Source organism: Leucoraja erinacea, chromosome 29 (assembly GCF_028641065.1).
Source record: "Leucoraja erinacea ecotype New England chromosome 29, Leri_hhj_1, whole genome shotgun sequence".
NCBI lineage: Eukaryota > Metazoa > Chordata > Chondrichthyes > Rajiformes > Rajidae > Leucoraja > Leucoraja erinaceus.
Window position 1 is genome coordinate 20,693,032 of NC_073405.1, and position 16,159 is coordinate 20,709,190.

The window sequence follows — 16,159 nt, forward strand, 5'->3', positions numbered from 1 at the left end:
TCTCTCCCTCCTCTCCCGATAATTTTCTTTGTTTTTGTCATTACATCTGTAAAAGTTTGTTCAGAATATAAATTATGCCAATTTGTATGAAATAGTGAAAATTTTAATTTTAAAGTTGACGCCACAAACAGTAGGTTCAGATGAGATGTTTGTGTTTTACCTAGATTGTTGAAAATGTAACGTCCCAGACTAATAAGATATCGTTGGCATGGCATATATATTTTTGACTAAAATTATTTTTGTCACCAAAACTGGTTATTTCCAGAAGCCTTGCGTGTGCTTGACTGTAAAGGCTATAAAACTAATCCAATTGTTTTATTTGCTCCGCAGGCTAGGCTCTTTGATGAACCACAGCTTGCCAGTTTATGCCTGGAAAATATTGATAAAAATACTTCAGACGCAATCAATGCAGAAGGTTTTACAGATATAGATTTAGGTGAGCATATGGTGAATCTGTCATCTTTTAAAGCTTTTTGAACACCTCACGTTATGAGTTTCATAGAAACATAGAAAAATAGGTGCAGGAGCAGGCCATTTGACCCTTCAAGCCAGCACCGCCATTCAACATGATCATGGCTGATCATCTAAAATCAGTACCCTGTTCCTGCTTTTTCCCCATATCCCTTGATTCCTTTAGCCCTAAGAGTTAATTCATGCTCTCTCTTGAAAACATCCAGTGACTTGGCCTCCACTGCCTTCTGTGGCAGAGAATTCCACAGATTCACAACTCTGGATGAAGACATTTTTCCTCATCTCAGTTCTAAATGGCCTACCCCTTATTCTTAAACTGTGACCCACTGGACTCCCGCAACATTGGGACCATTTTTCCTGTATCTAGCCTGTCCAATCCTTTAAGAATTTTATATGTTTCTATAAGATCCCCTCCCATCCCAAGTTCCAGTGAATACAAGCCAAGTCGACCCATTTCATCATATGTCAGTCCCGTCATCCCGGGAATTAACCTACGCTGCACTCCCTCAATAGCATGAATGTCCTTCCTCAAATTAGGAGACCAAAACTGCACACAATACTCCAGGTGCGGTCTCACCAGGGCCCTGTACAACTGCAATAGGACCTCCTTGCTCATATATTCAAGTCCTCTCGCTATGAAGGCCAACATGCCATTAGCTTTCTTCACTGCCTGCTGTACCTGCATGCTTACTTTCAGTGACTGATGTACAATCACACCCAGGGCTTGTTGCACCTCCACTTTTCCTAATCTGACACTGTTCAGATAATAATCTGCCTTCCTGTTCTTGCAACCATAGTGGATAACCTCACATTAGACTGCATCTGCCCACTCACCCAACCTATCCAAGTCACCCTGCAGCCTCATAGCATCCTCCTCGCAGCTCACACTGCCACCCAGCTTTGTGTCATCTGCAAGCTTGGAGATGTCACATTTAATTCCCTCGTCTAAATCATTAATATATATTGTAAATAACTGGTGTCCCAGCAGTGAGTCTTGTGACACCCCAGAAATTAAGAGGGGGGGGAAATAAAAATTAAAGGGGGGCATTAAAAGATTAACAGGCAGGTCCCATTAAGCAATTAAGGCGTGCGTATAGTCAAATTGAGGGTGCCCCCCATTAGAAAAATTACCTCTTAATAGTTTCATAGTTAATATTTCATGGTGATGACCTTGCACCTTTGACTCTAATTGAGTCTCAAAAACTAGGGTATCCTTCAACTCCAATGATATGGCTGAAATATCCATAAGACTTGCGTCTTGATGGAAGGTTATAAGCTGAAATGTTACGTTTTATTTGATGCAGATGTTGCCTGTTGAATTATTAGCATTTTCCATTCTGTTTTACATTTCCAGCAACTTCAACTTTTTCGTATTTGGGTGTATACAATTCAAAGCTACTTTTCTGAATAAGGGACCAATGTGATGGAATTTTAACAACAGTTGATCCTTATAATGATCAGCTCTAAATTAGATTAGATCAATGACTGGGCCACCCAAGAAGTAATAATAATTTGTATTCTTGTAGTAATCCAAAATCAAAATACTGCTGATGCTGGAAATATTAAAATAAAACAAACTGCTGGAAATTGGCAGGAAGCAATGTCAGTGGACACTATGTTTCCTCCCTATGGGCGGTGCCCAATCCCCTGAATATTTCTAGCACGTTATCGTTTATGTTGGTATCTATAAAGTCACATGGCTTTTCACAAACTAAATTTGACAATAAGCCAAGTAAGGGAATATTGGGACAGACAAAACATGAGGGTAGGTTTTAAGTTAAGTGAAGTGGAGAGACCTAAAGAGGGGATTGATGAGCTTAAAGCTGTGGTAGCATTCCAATTATTAGAATTACAGAAGGTTACTGGTATTTTGAGAATTGGAGAACAAGGGTTTAAAATATATAAAGGTATTTTTAAAATCCTTTGCCCAGTGCTTGAATTGAATGTTCTTGCAACTACAGCATATTTGTGATCAATTGTACACGAGCAATTTTGTTAATCTGCATGCAAATTGGATACTTTTCCATTGCTGAGAAGAACTGCTGATGGTTGTTATATGCAAAATTCAGTGTAAATGCATTTTTTCCCCTGCATACATGTGGGTTTTGCCTTTCTTGTACTTTTTGGCAATCTAATATTTGCTTAATCATCTTTGCCAAATAGTATAGCAGTCGTCTGCTTTCAGAGGAATATTACAGTGTTCCAAGTAGCTAGTTGGCACTCAGTTGGCTGCATACTTGGCATTTTTTTCAATCTGTTTCTGGTTTTTGAACCAATTGTGACCTTCACAACACTTGCTTTAAGCATGCTAATTTAGTTTTGAGATACAGCATGAAAATAGGCTCTTCAGCCCACCGAGTCCATGCTGACCATCGACCATCCATTCACAGTAAGTCTGTTTTATCCCACTTTCTCATCCATGCCTTATACAGGGAAGCTTTTTTTTTAAACAGGCCAGTTAACCTACAAACTTGCACGTCTTTGGGATATGGGAGAAAACCCATAAAACTCCACATAGACAGCGAGATAAGTTAGGATTGAACCTAGATCCCTGGCATTGTGAGGCAGCAGCTTCACTAGCTGTGCCACCCTGACATCAATTCTGACATTAATGTGAACATTCAGTTCCACAAACGGAGGACATTTTTTGGACACTGAAGAAGTGCATTTGTTAAAATAGATGTATTTCATTTTGTAACTGTAATTGTTGGCCTTAATGTTGGTTTCTGTTGCAGATACACTAATGGCGGTGCTGGAACGTGATACCCTAGGAATCCGTGAAATTCGGTTATTTAATGCTGTGGTTCGTTGGGCTGAAGCAGAGTGCCAACGACAGCAGCTTCAACTCACTCCTGAAAATAAACGTAAAGTATTAGGAAAAGCATTGTCGCTCATCCGGTTTCCATTAATGACTATTGAGGAGTTTGCCGCAGGTAATTCTGCAAATTTAAAGATACAAGTTAATTTACTACTTAATATTTAAATTTACATTATTATAACTCAATGGGATTTTAGAACCAGCAGAAAAAACTTTAAATTGTTTTTTATTTTAACTGTTTTCTTCAGTGGTACATTTTGACATGCTTGGTTTTGACATATAGGCTAAAAGTCAAAATTTGATATCAACACATCAGCTTGAAGTATTGGAACAATCTGTTAACCAGTTATTTTCCATTATAAATATATTGACTTGAATAAGAGTATTGATTTATGTCTATTCATGACCTGAATCTTTTGTTTTTATAGTGATGTCTGTTTTTTTTAAATAAACAGACATTCCCTCAACATGGCCTTTTTTTATTGGTTCAGATTTGTCCGCCTTTAACTGCACAGGTTGGCCACTGCTCAAACTCTTAATTGGGTTAAATGCATTGACGTGTACAAACGTGGCATGAATCTTTTCAACAAATTACAAAACAATTATAAATTCTATAAAATTAGAAATTGGCAGTGTTCCTCTCCAATTAAATGTCGGTATAGTACGGTATAGTTCATTATCCCTCAGCAAGTTGCTTACGTCTGCTGTGCATTAATTATCCCTCAGCAAGGTTATTTCTGCTGTGCTTTGAGGTTTCCATTCAAGATGTCTTGAAAGAAATTCATATAGGTCACATGGGGACCTGTAGACTGGGAAAATGAACTAAAATGAACCAGGATGGGAAAATGAACTAAATAAAGCATTTATTGTGTTCATGAATAATCTAAATGGTTACTCACTGTGACTATTAGTTTCACTCTGGCAATTTTTTTTCCTGGCATTGTTTAGAGCAATCTTCTGATCAGCCACAGTTGTCATTTTTCAATGATGCCTGTATCAAGCAATACCATTTTTTTTTCACGAGCCTTTCAGTTATGTCCTACTTAAATTTGCATGTTTCAACATTCTTTGATGTTATGCTACATTAAATATCCATTCTTGTGTAAATGTGGACAGAAACTACAAACAAGTTATTTGACTGAGAAATATAACAGACAAGCCCATCCAATCCTCAATGATATTCACGTACACAATTTACCATGAGAAACCCATTTTGTTTTGTTAACTTCCCTTCAGTCCAGGTGCCCTGAAGACAGTGGTGTCTAATTAGTTTCATTTGAGTAGATACTAAGCAGGAAACTTATTTGTCTAATTTTGAAATTCAATATTACAGTATCAAATAACATGTATTCCCCCCACAGGACCTGCACAGTCAGGAATTCTAACAGACCGAGAAGTTGTTAGTCTTTTCCTACATTTTACAGTCAATCCCAAGCCTCGGGTAGAGTTTATTGACAGACCTCGCTGTTGTCTGAGAGGCAAAGAGTGCAGCATCAATCGTTTCCAACAGGTGGAAAGCCGTTGGGGCTACAGCGGTACAAGTGACCGAATAAGGTATTGTTTCTGTACAGGTTTGTTTCCAGTTCAGTTTAGTTTGTTGTCACATGAACAGTGAAAAACTTTTGTAAAGTGCTAATTAGCCAATGGAAAGATAATACATGATTATAATCGAGCCATTTACAGGGTATGGATACATGATAAGGGAATAACGTTTATCGCAAGGTAAAGACAGTAAAGTCTAATCAAAGATAGTTTGAGGGTCACCAATGAGGTAGGAAGTAGTTCAGGTCTGTTCTCTAGTTGTGGGAGGACGATTCAATTACCAGATAACATCATTCCCTCAGGAATATGTGGGTATCTGCAAGTTGTGATGTGATACTGTGCACTATGGACCATAATGTCGAAGGATTTAATTGTTTTTAATTGAAACGTACTGGTTAGTTAATGTTCTATAGACTCTGGATCAGTTCCTGTGGACTGGAGGGTACATAATGTAATGTCACTTTTTAAGAACGGAGGAACCGAGAAAAGCAGGGAATTATAGACCAGTTAGCCTGACATCGGTAGTGGGGAAGATGCTTGAGTCGAATATTAAAGATGTAATAGCAGTGCATTTGGAAAGCAATGACAGGATCGGTCAAAGTCAGCATGGATTTATAAAGGGGAAATCATGCTTGGCTAATCTTCTGGAATTTTTTTGAGGATGTGACAAGTAGAATGGGTAAGGAAGAGCCAGTGGATGTGTATCTGGACATTCAAAAGCCTTTGACAAGGTCCCACACAAGAGATTAATGTGTAAATTTAGAGCACATGGCATTGGGGGTAGGATATTGATACAGATTGAGAACTGGTTGGCAGACGGGAAGCAAAGAGAAGGAATTAACGGATCCTTTTCAGAATGGCAGGCAGTGACTAGTGGGGTGCCACCAGGCTCGGTGCTGGGACCCCAGCAAGAACATGAAAGCAGATTATTATCTGAATGGTATCAGATTAGGAAAAGGTGAGGTGCAACGAGACCTGGATGTCCTTGTACATCAGTCACAAAATAAGCATGCAGGTACAGCAGGCAGTGAAGAAAGTAAATTGCATATTGGCCTTCATAGCGAGATGATTTGAGTATATGAGCAAGAAGGTCCTACTGCAGTTGTACTGGTGAGACTGCACCTGGAGTATTGTGTACATTTTTGGTCTCCTAATTTGAGGAAGGACATTCTTGCTATTGAGGGAGTGCAAGGTAGGTTCACCGGGTTAATTCTTTGAATGGTGGGACTTGCATATGATGTAAGAATGGATCGACTGGTCTTATATTTACTGGAATTTAGGATGAGAGGGGATCTAATAGAAACATATACATTTTTAAGGGATTGGACAGGCTAGATGCAGGAAAAATGTTCCCCATCTCTAGCTTAATGGTTCCCAGTATCACTTTCCATACCTATCAAGTTCCAGATCCTTTTGTGTCCATGCTTAATGCCCTCCAGGAGCTATCTCCATCTTCAGCCACATCTATCCTTTGTTTTCTTGACTGCTTCCCCCTATCACCCACCTGCCTCTAACTGCCAGTTCCACCCCTCTCCACCTAGATCCGTCCGCCCATCTCTCACCACTCAGTTCACCTATGACCTACTGGTTCCTGTCTCGCCCTTCCCCTCTCCCTTTTAAACCAGCTATCTTTCCTCTTTACTGTCAATCCTGTTGCAACAATGCCAGTAATTCCTTCTCCTGCACAGATGCTGCCTGGCCCACTGAGTTCCCACGGAAGTTGTTTGCTCTAAGATTCCACATCTGCAGTCTCTTGTGTCTCCATGATCTGGAATCAGTTGCCTTAAAATAGGTTAGATGTATATTTATAAAGAGGAAATTGAATAAGTACTTGGGGAAAGTTGTATTGCAGCATTACACAGAAAGTAGTGAATAACTAGAGTCAGAGTAATATAGTGTGGAAACAGGCACTTCGGCCCAACTTGCCCAGACCAACCAACATATCCCATCTACACTAGTCCCACCTGCCTGCATTTGGCCCATATCCCTCTAAAACTGTCCTAGCCAAGCACCTGTCTAATTGTTTCTTAAACGTTGCGATAGTCCCTGCCTCAATTACCTCCTCCAGCAGCTCGTTCCATACACCGACCGCACTGTGCGTGAAAAGGATACCTCTCAAATTCCTTGAAACTATTTTCCCCTTCACCTTAAACCTCTGCCCTCTGGTTCTCGATTCTCCTACTCTGGGCAAGAGACTGTGAATCTACCCGATCTATTCCTCTCTTGATTTTATACACCTCTGTGATACCACCCCTCATCCTCCTGTGCTCCGTTGGAATAGAGTCACAGCCTGCTCAACCTCCCCCTATAGCTCAGACACTTGAGTCATTTGGAATAAGTAGTATACCCCTAGATCAGGAGCTCAGTGCCATTTGCGAAGTCTCCAGGATATTTTGTTTATAATTCCTTGGAATACTTGCCTTGGATATTATTTTGATGAATATTTAATCTGTATTAATATATCCTATGTATTTTAATACTGCAGGTTTACAGTGAATAGGAGGATATTTGTAGTTGGGTTTGGCTTGTATGGATCAATACATGGGCCAACAGACTATCAAGTAAATATACAGGTAAAAATATGGATTTTGTAACATTGGAGTACCCAGAAATGCGTTAAACTCTGTATACTATTCATTGGTATATTGTTGGAAGCCAGAAGGCAATTTGAGAGTAACAATTCACACAAACTGCATTGTGACTTTAAATCAGATAATATATTTATCACGTTAGTTGAAGAATAAATATTGATGGCTTACCAAACAGACATTTGTCAAAATACTGCTTCTGAGTCTTGCATGCATCTGAAGAAATGACGAGAGTCTTAGATTATACACCTAAATACTGGAATGGTACTCGTCATTCCCTTCTCTCACTACAATCAGTCTGAAGAAGAGTTCTGACCCAAATAATCGCCTGTTCGTTCTTTCTCTCCATGATGCTGCCTGACTCGCTGAGCTCCTCCAGCATTTTGTATTTTGCTCAAGATTCCAGCATCTACAGTTCCTTGTTTCTTCAATATCTGGAAAATTGTTTAGATTCAAGATTCAAGAGAATTTATTGTCATGTGTTCCAGATAGGACAATGAAATTCTTGCTTTGCTTCAGGACAACAGAATATGGTCGGCATAAATAAATACACAACAGAACAGATCAGTGTGACCATGTACCAATGAATATATACACACATAAATAAACAGATAAAGTGCAATGGGCTATTTAACGATCAGAGTTTTGTTTGAGTTGAGTTTAATAGCCTGATGGCTATGGGGAAGTGGCTATTCCTGAACCTGGATGTTGCAGATTTTAGGTTCCTGTACCTTCTACCTGAAGGCAGCGGGGAGATGAGCGAGTGGCCAGGATGGTATGGGTCTTTGATGATGCTGGCAGCCTTTTTTGAGGCAACGACTGCGATAGATCCCCTCGATGGTGGGGAGGGCAGAGCCGATGATGGACTGGCAGTGTTTACAACTTTTTCAGTCTTTTACCCTCCTGTGTACTCAAGTTGCCGAACCAAGCCACGATGCAACCGGTCAGCATGCTCTCTACTGTGCACCTGTGGAAGTTCGAGAGAGTCCTACTTGACATACCGACTCTCCGTAATCTTCTCAGGAAGTCGAGGCGCTGATGTGCTTTCTTCATAATTGCATCTGTGTTCTTGGACCAGGAGAGATCTTCAGAGATATGCACGTCCAGGAATTTGAAGCTCTTGACCCTCTCCACCATCGAGGGGAGTTAGGAGTTGTTTACTACTTGTACGAGTGACCAACTGCAAACATTTTATCTAAGAAAAATTATTAAAATGAACCATGTTTGTAAAATAGCATAGAGCAAAGGAAAGCGAATGAAACTGAAGAATCAATCTCTCATTAGTATTTTTCTTCTTTTGAAGTAACTTGTTTTTTGGTGTTTCTAATATGAATCGTTGAAAGCACAGTGCTCTGTAGCAATGTTACAAAATTTTGAGATTTTAAAAATCAAGTGTGCAATTTTATCCCATCAGATAAAGCATAAAAAGATGTTTAATTTGACACCTAATTCACTTTCATAACTCAAGTATTTAAAAAGTTATGGCCATTTTCATACTCGGAAATTAGCATCTTGTTCCCTATTGATTTTCTATGGACATAACAAAAAAGCTGTGATCGTGGACAGTCAAAAGCACATAACTTTCTTAAAAGTTAAGAGAACTGAATGACATTTTCAGTTATCATAGATTGAAGCATTCTGAAACAAATATAAAATAATCTTTGTTTAAGAAGGAACTGCAGATGCTGGAGAATCGAAGGTACACAAAAAAGCTGGAGAAACTCAGCGGGTGCAGCAGCTCCATAGATGCTGCTGCACCCGCTGAGTTTCTCCAGCTTTTTTGTGTACCATAAAATAATCTTACTTGGATGACCTGAAATTAAAGCATATAATTAGTTAGTTACTCAATTGTAGCTAATTTCAAACTTCAATTACTAGATCTAAACATCTATCCATTTCTTAATAAATGAGTAACATTTTTAAATAGCCTAAGTGTCCAAATAATATTCACAAATAATTCACAATAAAACATGATTTTTAAATCTCATTTACATTAATTTATAGGCCAAATGGAAGGAATTTAGTGTTCAATTGCTGTAAATTAAAGTCCATTTAAATCGGCTTTCTAGTGGGATCCTGTGAACGCGCTGGTTTAGAACGTTCATATTGCGGTAGATTTGTGCCCTCAAATGCCCAGAAAAATACTGCGGGATATTATGGGGCCCTACTCGCAACATTAAATTTTGTATAAAGGAATCTTAAGAAGCCCTTTTTAACGTAAAAATAAACACCCTACCTTCCGTTTTCCCCTGTATGAGATCCGACCCGTTGTCGGCCGTCACGGGTTTAGAGGTTAATTTTTAACCTACTATAACAAGTAAAGAAAGTCCTTAAAACTAAAAGTAACTCCAGCTACAGAATCTTCCAGCGATTTTTCGTTAATAATTAACTAGGCTGAAAAACCTCGATTTGAAAGCCTAGGGAAAATCGCGTTTTAAACCCGCCCCCCTCTAAACGGCGCCAAAATCGCGCACAAGGGCTGGGACAGATTTTCAGCGATCTTCAGGTAGGCTTTGCAACATACCTACTCTCTGTTACTTGGTGCAATTAACAATCGAGGCTTCTTCTGCTCTTCAGTCAATTTGCACCTGACTGCAAAAGATGTAAATTGAACCATTGGTCATACAAATTATTTTATAAAGATAATGTAAAATTATAAATGTGTTTTCTAGTAAATTGTAAAGTTATGCTTATTGTAATACGTTACATTTTTAGATTATCCACACTGACAGTAACACAATTTTGGGACAGAATGACACTGGTTTTAGCTGTGATGGGTCATCCAACACTTTCAGGGTTATGTTCAAGGAACCAGTGGAGATTTTGCCCAATGTTAATTATACTGCAAGTGCTACATTGAAGGTATGTCTAAAGATTTACGTTAAAATAGTTTCTTGTTTAGATTTGATGCATACAGAACAACTGTGGATTTTCAGTTACAAAATTGTTGTTTAATGATTGGAAATCAATATACCCATTGCTTAAATAATAGTCCAATAATCCCACCATGATTATCAATGACAACCATCAGTCAGAAAGAGTATAAAATTTGCACCACATACAATTGTTTGTTTATAATATAAATTATCTAGCTCTAATTTAGTTCCTTTGTATATCATGAACAATGTGGTTAAATGCAATCTCTGTGAGTAATGTATTTTCATAGTACCCATATGTGGCCTTGATTGTATTTAACCAAATCTTCTTTAGTCACCGCATTGAAAATGCTCTGTATGAATTTATTAAATACATTAAGGATCACCGTTCCATAAATCAATCCCGCTATTCTTCCTGGCCACTTTTAAATATCACTTTACCATAATTCCTTTTCATAGTCTAAATAAGTTTGTCAGCATTCATTAGTACCATCATTTATTATATAAAAATATTACTTGTTTTCCATGATCCATGAAACTTTATTTAATTTTTTTTTGTATAGGGGCCAGATTCGCATTATGGAACAAAAGGACTTCGTAAAGTTATCCACGAATCTCCCACAACGGGCACTAAAACTGTCTTCACTTTCTGTTATGCTGCTGGAAATAACAATGGAACATCAGTCGAGGATGGGCAAGTCCCAGAGATCATCTTTTATACGTAATCAAGCTCTGTGGGGCCTCGATCTTGGATGGTCTCTCAAATACAAACTGATTGTATGCTACTGTATATTTGAAATGAAGAGTAATGTGCCTACTACTAGGCACAAGTTTTGAATATTGTGCTTTTAAATTTTTATTGGCTGACAATGTAAAAATGCTTTTTCCCTTTTTTCTTTCCTTCTCCTCAGCTCTGTATTGTCACAGAATGTGGGAGTATTGATATTGTGGTGCCAATTTTAAGCAAATGTTTTGCTTAATGATGTGTGAAATGCACTTATGTAACCAGGGCTGTAGCAAAGTTGAGTGTTTAAGCCTTGAAGTTTCAGTTTAAAGACCCAGGGCATTATTACAATGAAGAAGGGTCTTGGTTATGGTTAAGGCCAAAGATGTTACACTGCATACGTGGAAAGCTTCAAATAAGTATATAATACATTACTCTGTAACAGCCTTGAAAACCTTGGATTGTACCAGCGGCTTATGATACAAGAAACTAAATCCAGATCTTTTAACAGGGAATGTATTAACTTGTAATGTTTAATGAAGTGTATTGGTAAATAAATCTTTATCAGCACCAAAATATAACCAGAAAGCTGAAATATGTCCAATCCATTTTCAGCTCTTTCTCTCCTTTAACATTTGTAAATAGTGTAATCCTAACGGAGTGGAAGATCTCTTTTAAACTATTACTGTGATAACGTATGTGGCCAGTTATGTAAGGGTCCAATTTCTGGGAAGAGTGATGGTTTCCAATACTGGTGTAAAATACAAGTCAATCAAATATACACAGCATGCCTTTCCGACTGAAAGGTGATTTTTGTGCATTTAGTTTCAGGGACTTCCACTCAATACCTGAAATTTAATTTCCTTTTTTACATCAATTCACCTTTCAGCTGATTATATTGGTGCAGAACAGCTCACCCTGAGTTTCAATCCAGTTACTGAGTTACCAGACCTAAAATTGTCTTTAGTTCAGATGATGTAATTTGGAAAGACTTCAAACTGAATAAAAGTTATTATGACTTAATGAAACAGGACAGTTTAAATAAAAGATGTCCTCTAAAGTATAGCAGAATTAAAGTTAGAGATTTTAGAAAATCATAACGTTCTTTCTGAGTGATATGTTGCATTCTAGCCTCCCTCGTGTAATATATTTGTAAAGACATTACTTTATTTTCTTCATGAAATTATTTCAAACAGTTTGAAGAAAGTATTCTATTCCTCCAGTCATTAAGGCCACATCTAACCAGCTCTCGTGTGTGTTTTGTGGTTTTTTTTCGGGTTTTTTTAAACGTTTGCACTACTTTCTTCCAGCCACCACTTTGATTTTGTGCACACATTCAGCTATATTAAACACTAGAAAGCGTCAGAACATTTTTGCATTGAGATACAATTTTGGAAAAACTGGTTTAATAGAAAAAACATTGTTATTGTGCAACGGCAGAGAAAGGTTTGATTTTGCTCAATAAGTTTAAAGTTATCACAAAGTATTTAAACAATGTATGGGTATTCACAATGAATTGTATAAATTTCAATCTTGAAATAATCAGTTCTAATTCCACACGGACCTTTCTGCTCAATCCTACTTCACTTGTATTGTGCCTTTAATTATAAAATCAATCAACTTATATGTGTCTGGCAGTAACAAACCTAAACATTTGTAATGACAGAAAAGGCTGAAATACAGAAATACTCAGCAAGCTTGGCTGCATCTATGGAGCAAGGAGCTGTATTAATGATTCATATCAATGACCTTTCTTTAGAACCCAGGAAAATTTAGAAATCCAACCTGTTTACAGAGAAAGGGTAGAGGGGACAACTGGAACATATGTGGTAAATAAGGCTGAGACGAGGAGGGACTGAATGACATGGAAGGGTAGTGATGCTGGCTGAGAAAGAGTGGTGAAGACTTGATGACATTTATATCCAGTGAAACATCAAGGAAGTATGGTCTATGTATAATGTTTCCCTCCATCTTATGATTACAATTGAAAAGCAATGCATTAAAGTTAAAAAAAAATCTAAAAGTTTAGCCTCCCTATTGTATTATACTTGGATGTTAATATAATTTGCTATTGATTTTCTTCCTTTTATACTTATGTTTGTTGTTCAAGGACACTGCTTTCACTTGCGCCATTTAACTGTAATGGAATTAGTCTTTTTTTTTACCAACATTGTAATTCATTATTATTAATGTAGTTTTTTGGACAAGGCTGGAAAATAATGGTGCTAATTGGTGAACCATCACTATGAGACTGGTGATTGTCGCCATTTTGAAATTTAAAAACTTGCCTTGGAAGTAATATTTATCAGTATTGCAGTATTTTTATCTTGCAATCTGCTTTGATGAATACATTTTGACTATTCCATCAAACACAGGATTGCCAAATTTAATCATGAAGGACAGTTTTTTTTCTTGCACACTGTCCAGCTTGGCCGGATAAATCTTCATCTGAAACATTTGTCATGTTTTATCTGCAGTAGGAACTTGCCAAAATAGTTAATTGCACACACCATTTGGTGCAGAAATGCAATTGAATCCTTGTACTTAAAACAGCTTTAGATTTTGTTTTGTTTAAAATGTATTGAACTGCAGCTTTTTTGTGGTAATAACTGTGGCCTCCCATACAGAAAATAATTATGATCTTTTTACTCATGGTTTCATTTTTGTTTTATGAATTATTTAACGTTTTCTCAGGTTCAGACAATTTTGACAAATCCTTTTGAGGAAAAAAATGTAAATCATAGCACCAAATTTCCCCGAGAAGGTAATTAATCTAATTAGCAAATATGTGTAAAAACAAAAAAGAATAATGGGTAAATACCTAGGTTGGTTAAATAAGTTAATGGTATTTGAATTGGCAAGATGTGGCAAAAGCCTTTTGTCCTTGTGCCTTAATAACTTAATAATAACTATGAGCCAATCTTTAAAAATGGGCCCACATAAAAAGTCCATCACAGAAAAATCACATTTCAAAATAGTGAATCCAAATAAGGACAGCATTTATTGATTTTTTTTTCAATGATTCCTTGAGAATTTAAGATACATTTTCAGTTGCCCAGTTTGCTATTGCCTACTACATTTTCAGCCCTACGCAATTTCACATTTTTGTTTGGAAATGCCCGTCTAAAATGTTTACTGAATCCAGGACGTGAAGAACTGAAGATCTAAGGATAGCTAGTTTACAGTTTGATACAGCCTAAACAACCAAGTATGATTAGCAGTCTGCTGTCAGAAATTGCAGAATTCTGCCTGATTCAAAGCCAAGGATCTCCTTGGCTGGGATTTCCAGAGTCATTTATCTGAGAATTATAGACTAACTGCATGCACTTTAAGCATTTGGAATCAGCTATTGAGTGCAGAAAACTTTGTATTTGGGAAGCTGGAATAAGAACACAGTTGTCTCCCCTGGTGCTGCACTGATACTTGAAGGCTTGCTGAGCAACATTGTTATGGCCCTTTCATCAACCAATACACAAGTCGTGGCATTATTTAAAGATAATTCTTGCTTATTTAGACGATGAATGTATTGCAAATTTTATTGTAGAAACTCAAAATTTGCAAGTAAATATGTAAATCTTAAAGTACTTAGAATCTTAGATACAGTGGGATGAATGTATAAACTGATCAGCAAAACCTTATGTAGTCTCACTTAAGCTTTCAGAGCTATCTTGTCAACATGTCTACAACAATTCAGTATCTTTGCAGTAAATATGTAGAATGGCAATTGAGCACAACTGTCTCAGTGAAGGTTCACAAAAGGAGAATATTTTAAAGCTGAGGGAGTTTACAAATAGTGGAACAAGATTTTGTTGCAAACTGAAATACATCTATCTACACACTCCCAAAGGGACAAAAAGGCAGGATGGTTCAGGCCATACAACAAGCATGTAAATTTAAACACAAACTAATTTATCTATGTTAAAATTAAAATACTAGCCTAATTATCATCTACTGGGCAAATATTTTTACCCCTCACATATCTAGGAAAGTCACTATGGTAGTATGATTCCGTTTGTTGCAAATGTGTTGTATTTTGATTGACTTGCAGCTCTCTGAAACACTTGAATAGGGTTTAAAAGATTGGAATTCAGTCCAGAGATGTACTGTAGATTCAGAATTTGTTGAAGTAATTTGGAAAAATAACAAATCAGTAAGTGTAGTAATTCAATTAGTTTTCATGAACACTTAGAATTTTTGAACTGTAATATGATATATTGATATGCACTTTACAAATTTACAGAATACAAATTTAAAGATTGACGTTTCCATTTGGGCCATTACTGGCACTGCAATGCTGTCCTTGTGCTCCTTGATGACTTAGAACCACAGTTTTTTTAAATGTATGTAATCTCATTTGTGTGTGTCTAACTACACTCTGGAATACAGAAGTACAATGTTCATGGGATGCACAGTAATCTTATAGCCCCTTGATGGAGATGGTGGGGTAACAAAAAAAAATGATCAGTGAATGTTGGATTGGGAAAGGAAACAAATTTAGGATATTTTGGGTAAGTCATTGTTATTGGATCATTTTTGTTGGCGCTTGAAATTTAACCCTGTATTTAACTGAGCGTTCAGCCATTTTGAACACGTATAATTTATTAATGGCATCCACGTGCATTGGAATGACTTCTATTTGAGACCATGTTTGATAATGGTTGGCCTGAGGTATTGTTTCGACTTAAATAATTAGCAGGAGAGAGTTATCCAGGCAATTAAATTATTAAAAGGATCTGAATGAGGCTTGAAGAACGTGTACACATTATCAGCCCCAAACTCTGCATTGCACTCCTGTCTATTTTATGATTTAAAAGAAACCCATTATTCATAAATGTGTATTAATCCCTGAAATCAAAATTACTTCAAATCCTTAAGTGATGTTAGTGTGTGCATGTTACAATTAAAGAATAACCAATTAGAAAAAGTAATTGGCAAAAATAGTCCCTAATGTATAATGGATGGAGTCCAAACATTGTTTCACAAATCTACTTTGTTAAAATAAAACTTTTTAAAATATGTTTTTGTGTAATTCACTTTATTCCCTGTGCATCTTGTAGATTGACGACCTAATTATTACAATATGTTTTTGTTATTTTGTTATAGTCTATACTTCTTTAATACTTTATACATTGTCAGATAA

General features: G+C 37.0%; 1 protein-coding gene across 7 annotated transcripts in view; it reads left to right on the plus strand.

The window, feature by feature from the left end:
- The window catches only part of LOC129711302 (BTB/POZ domain-containing protein 2-like), a 33,905-nt gene extending 17,870 nt beyond the window's left edge, over window positions 1-16,035 (plus strand). For 6 of the 7 annotated variants that reach the window (XM_055658854.1, XM_055658858.1, XM_055658856.1 and 3 more), the window contains 6 exons: window positions 331-436; window positions 3,207-3,404; window positions 4,651-4,843; window positions 7,317-7,404; window positions 10,135-10,281; window positions 10,859-16,035. In XM_055658854.1, coding sequence (XP_055514829.1) covers window positions 331-436; window positions 3,207-3,404; window positions 4,651-4,843; window positions 7,317-7,404; window positions 10,135-10,281; window positions 10,859-11,020 — 894 coding nt within the window. In that variant the 3' untranslated portion in view covers window positions 11,021-16,035. The remainder of the gene's footprint in view (window positions 1-330; window positions 437-3,206; window positions 3,405-4,650; window positions 4,844-7,316; window positions 7,405-10,134; window positions 10,282-10,858) is intronic. The other variant, XM_055658857.1, reaches the window with a different exon arrangement.
- Window positions 16,036-16,159: the final 124 nt, after the last annotated feature.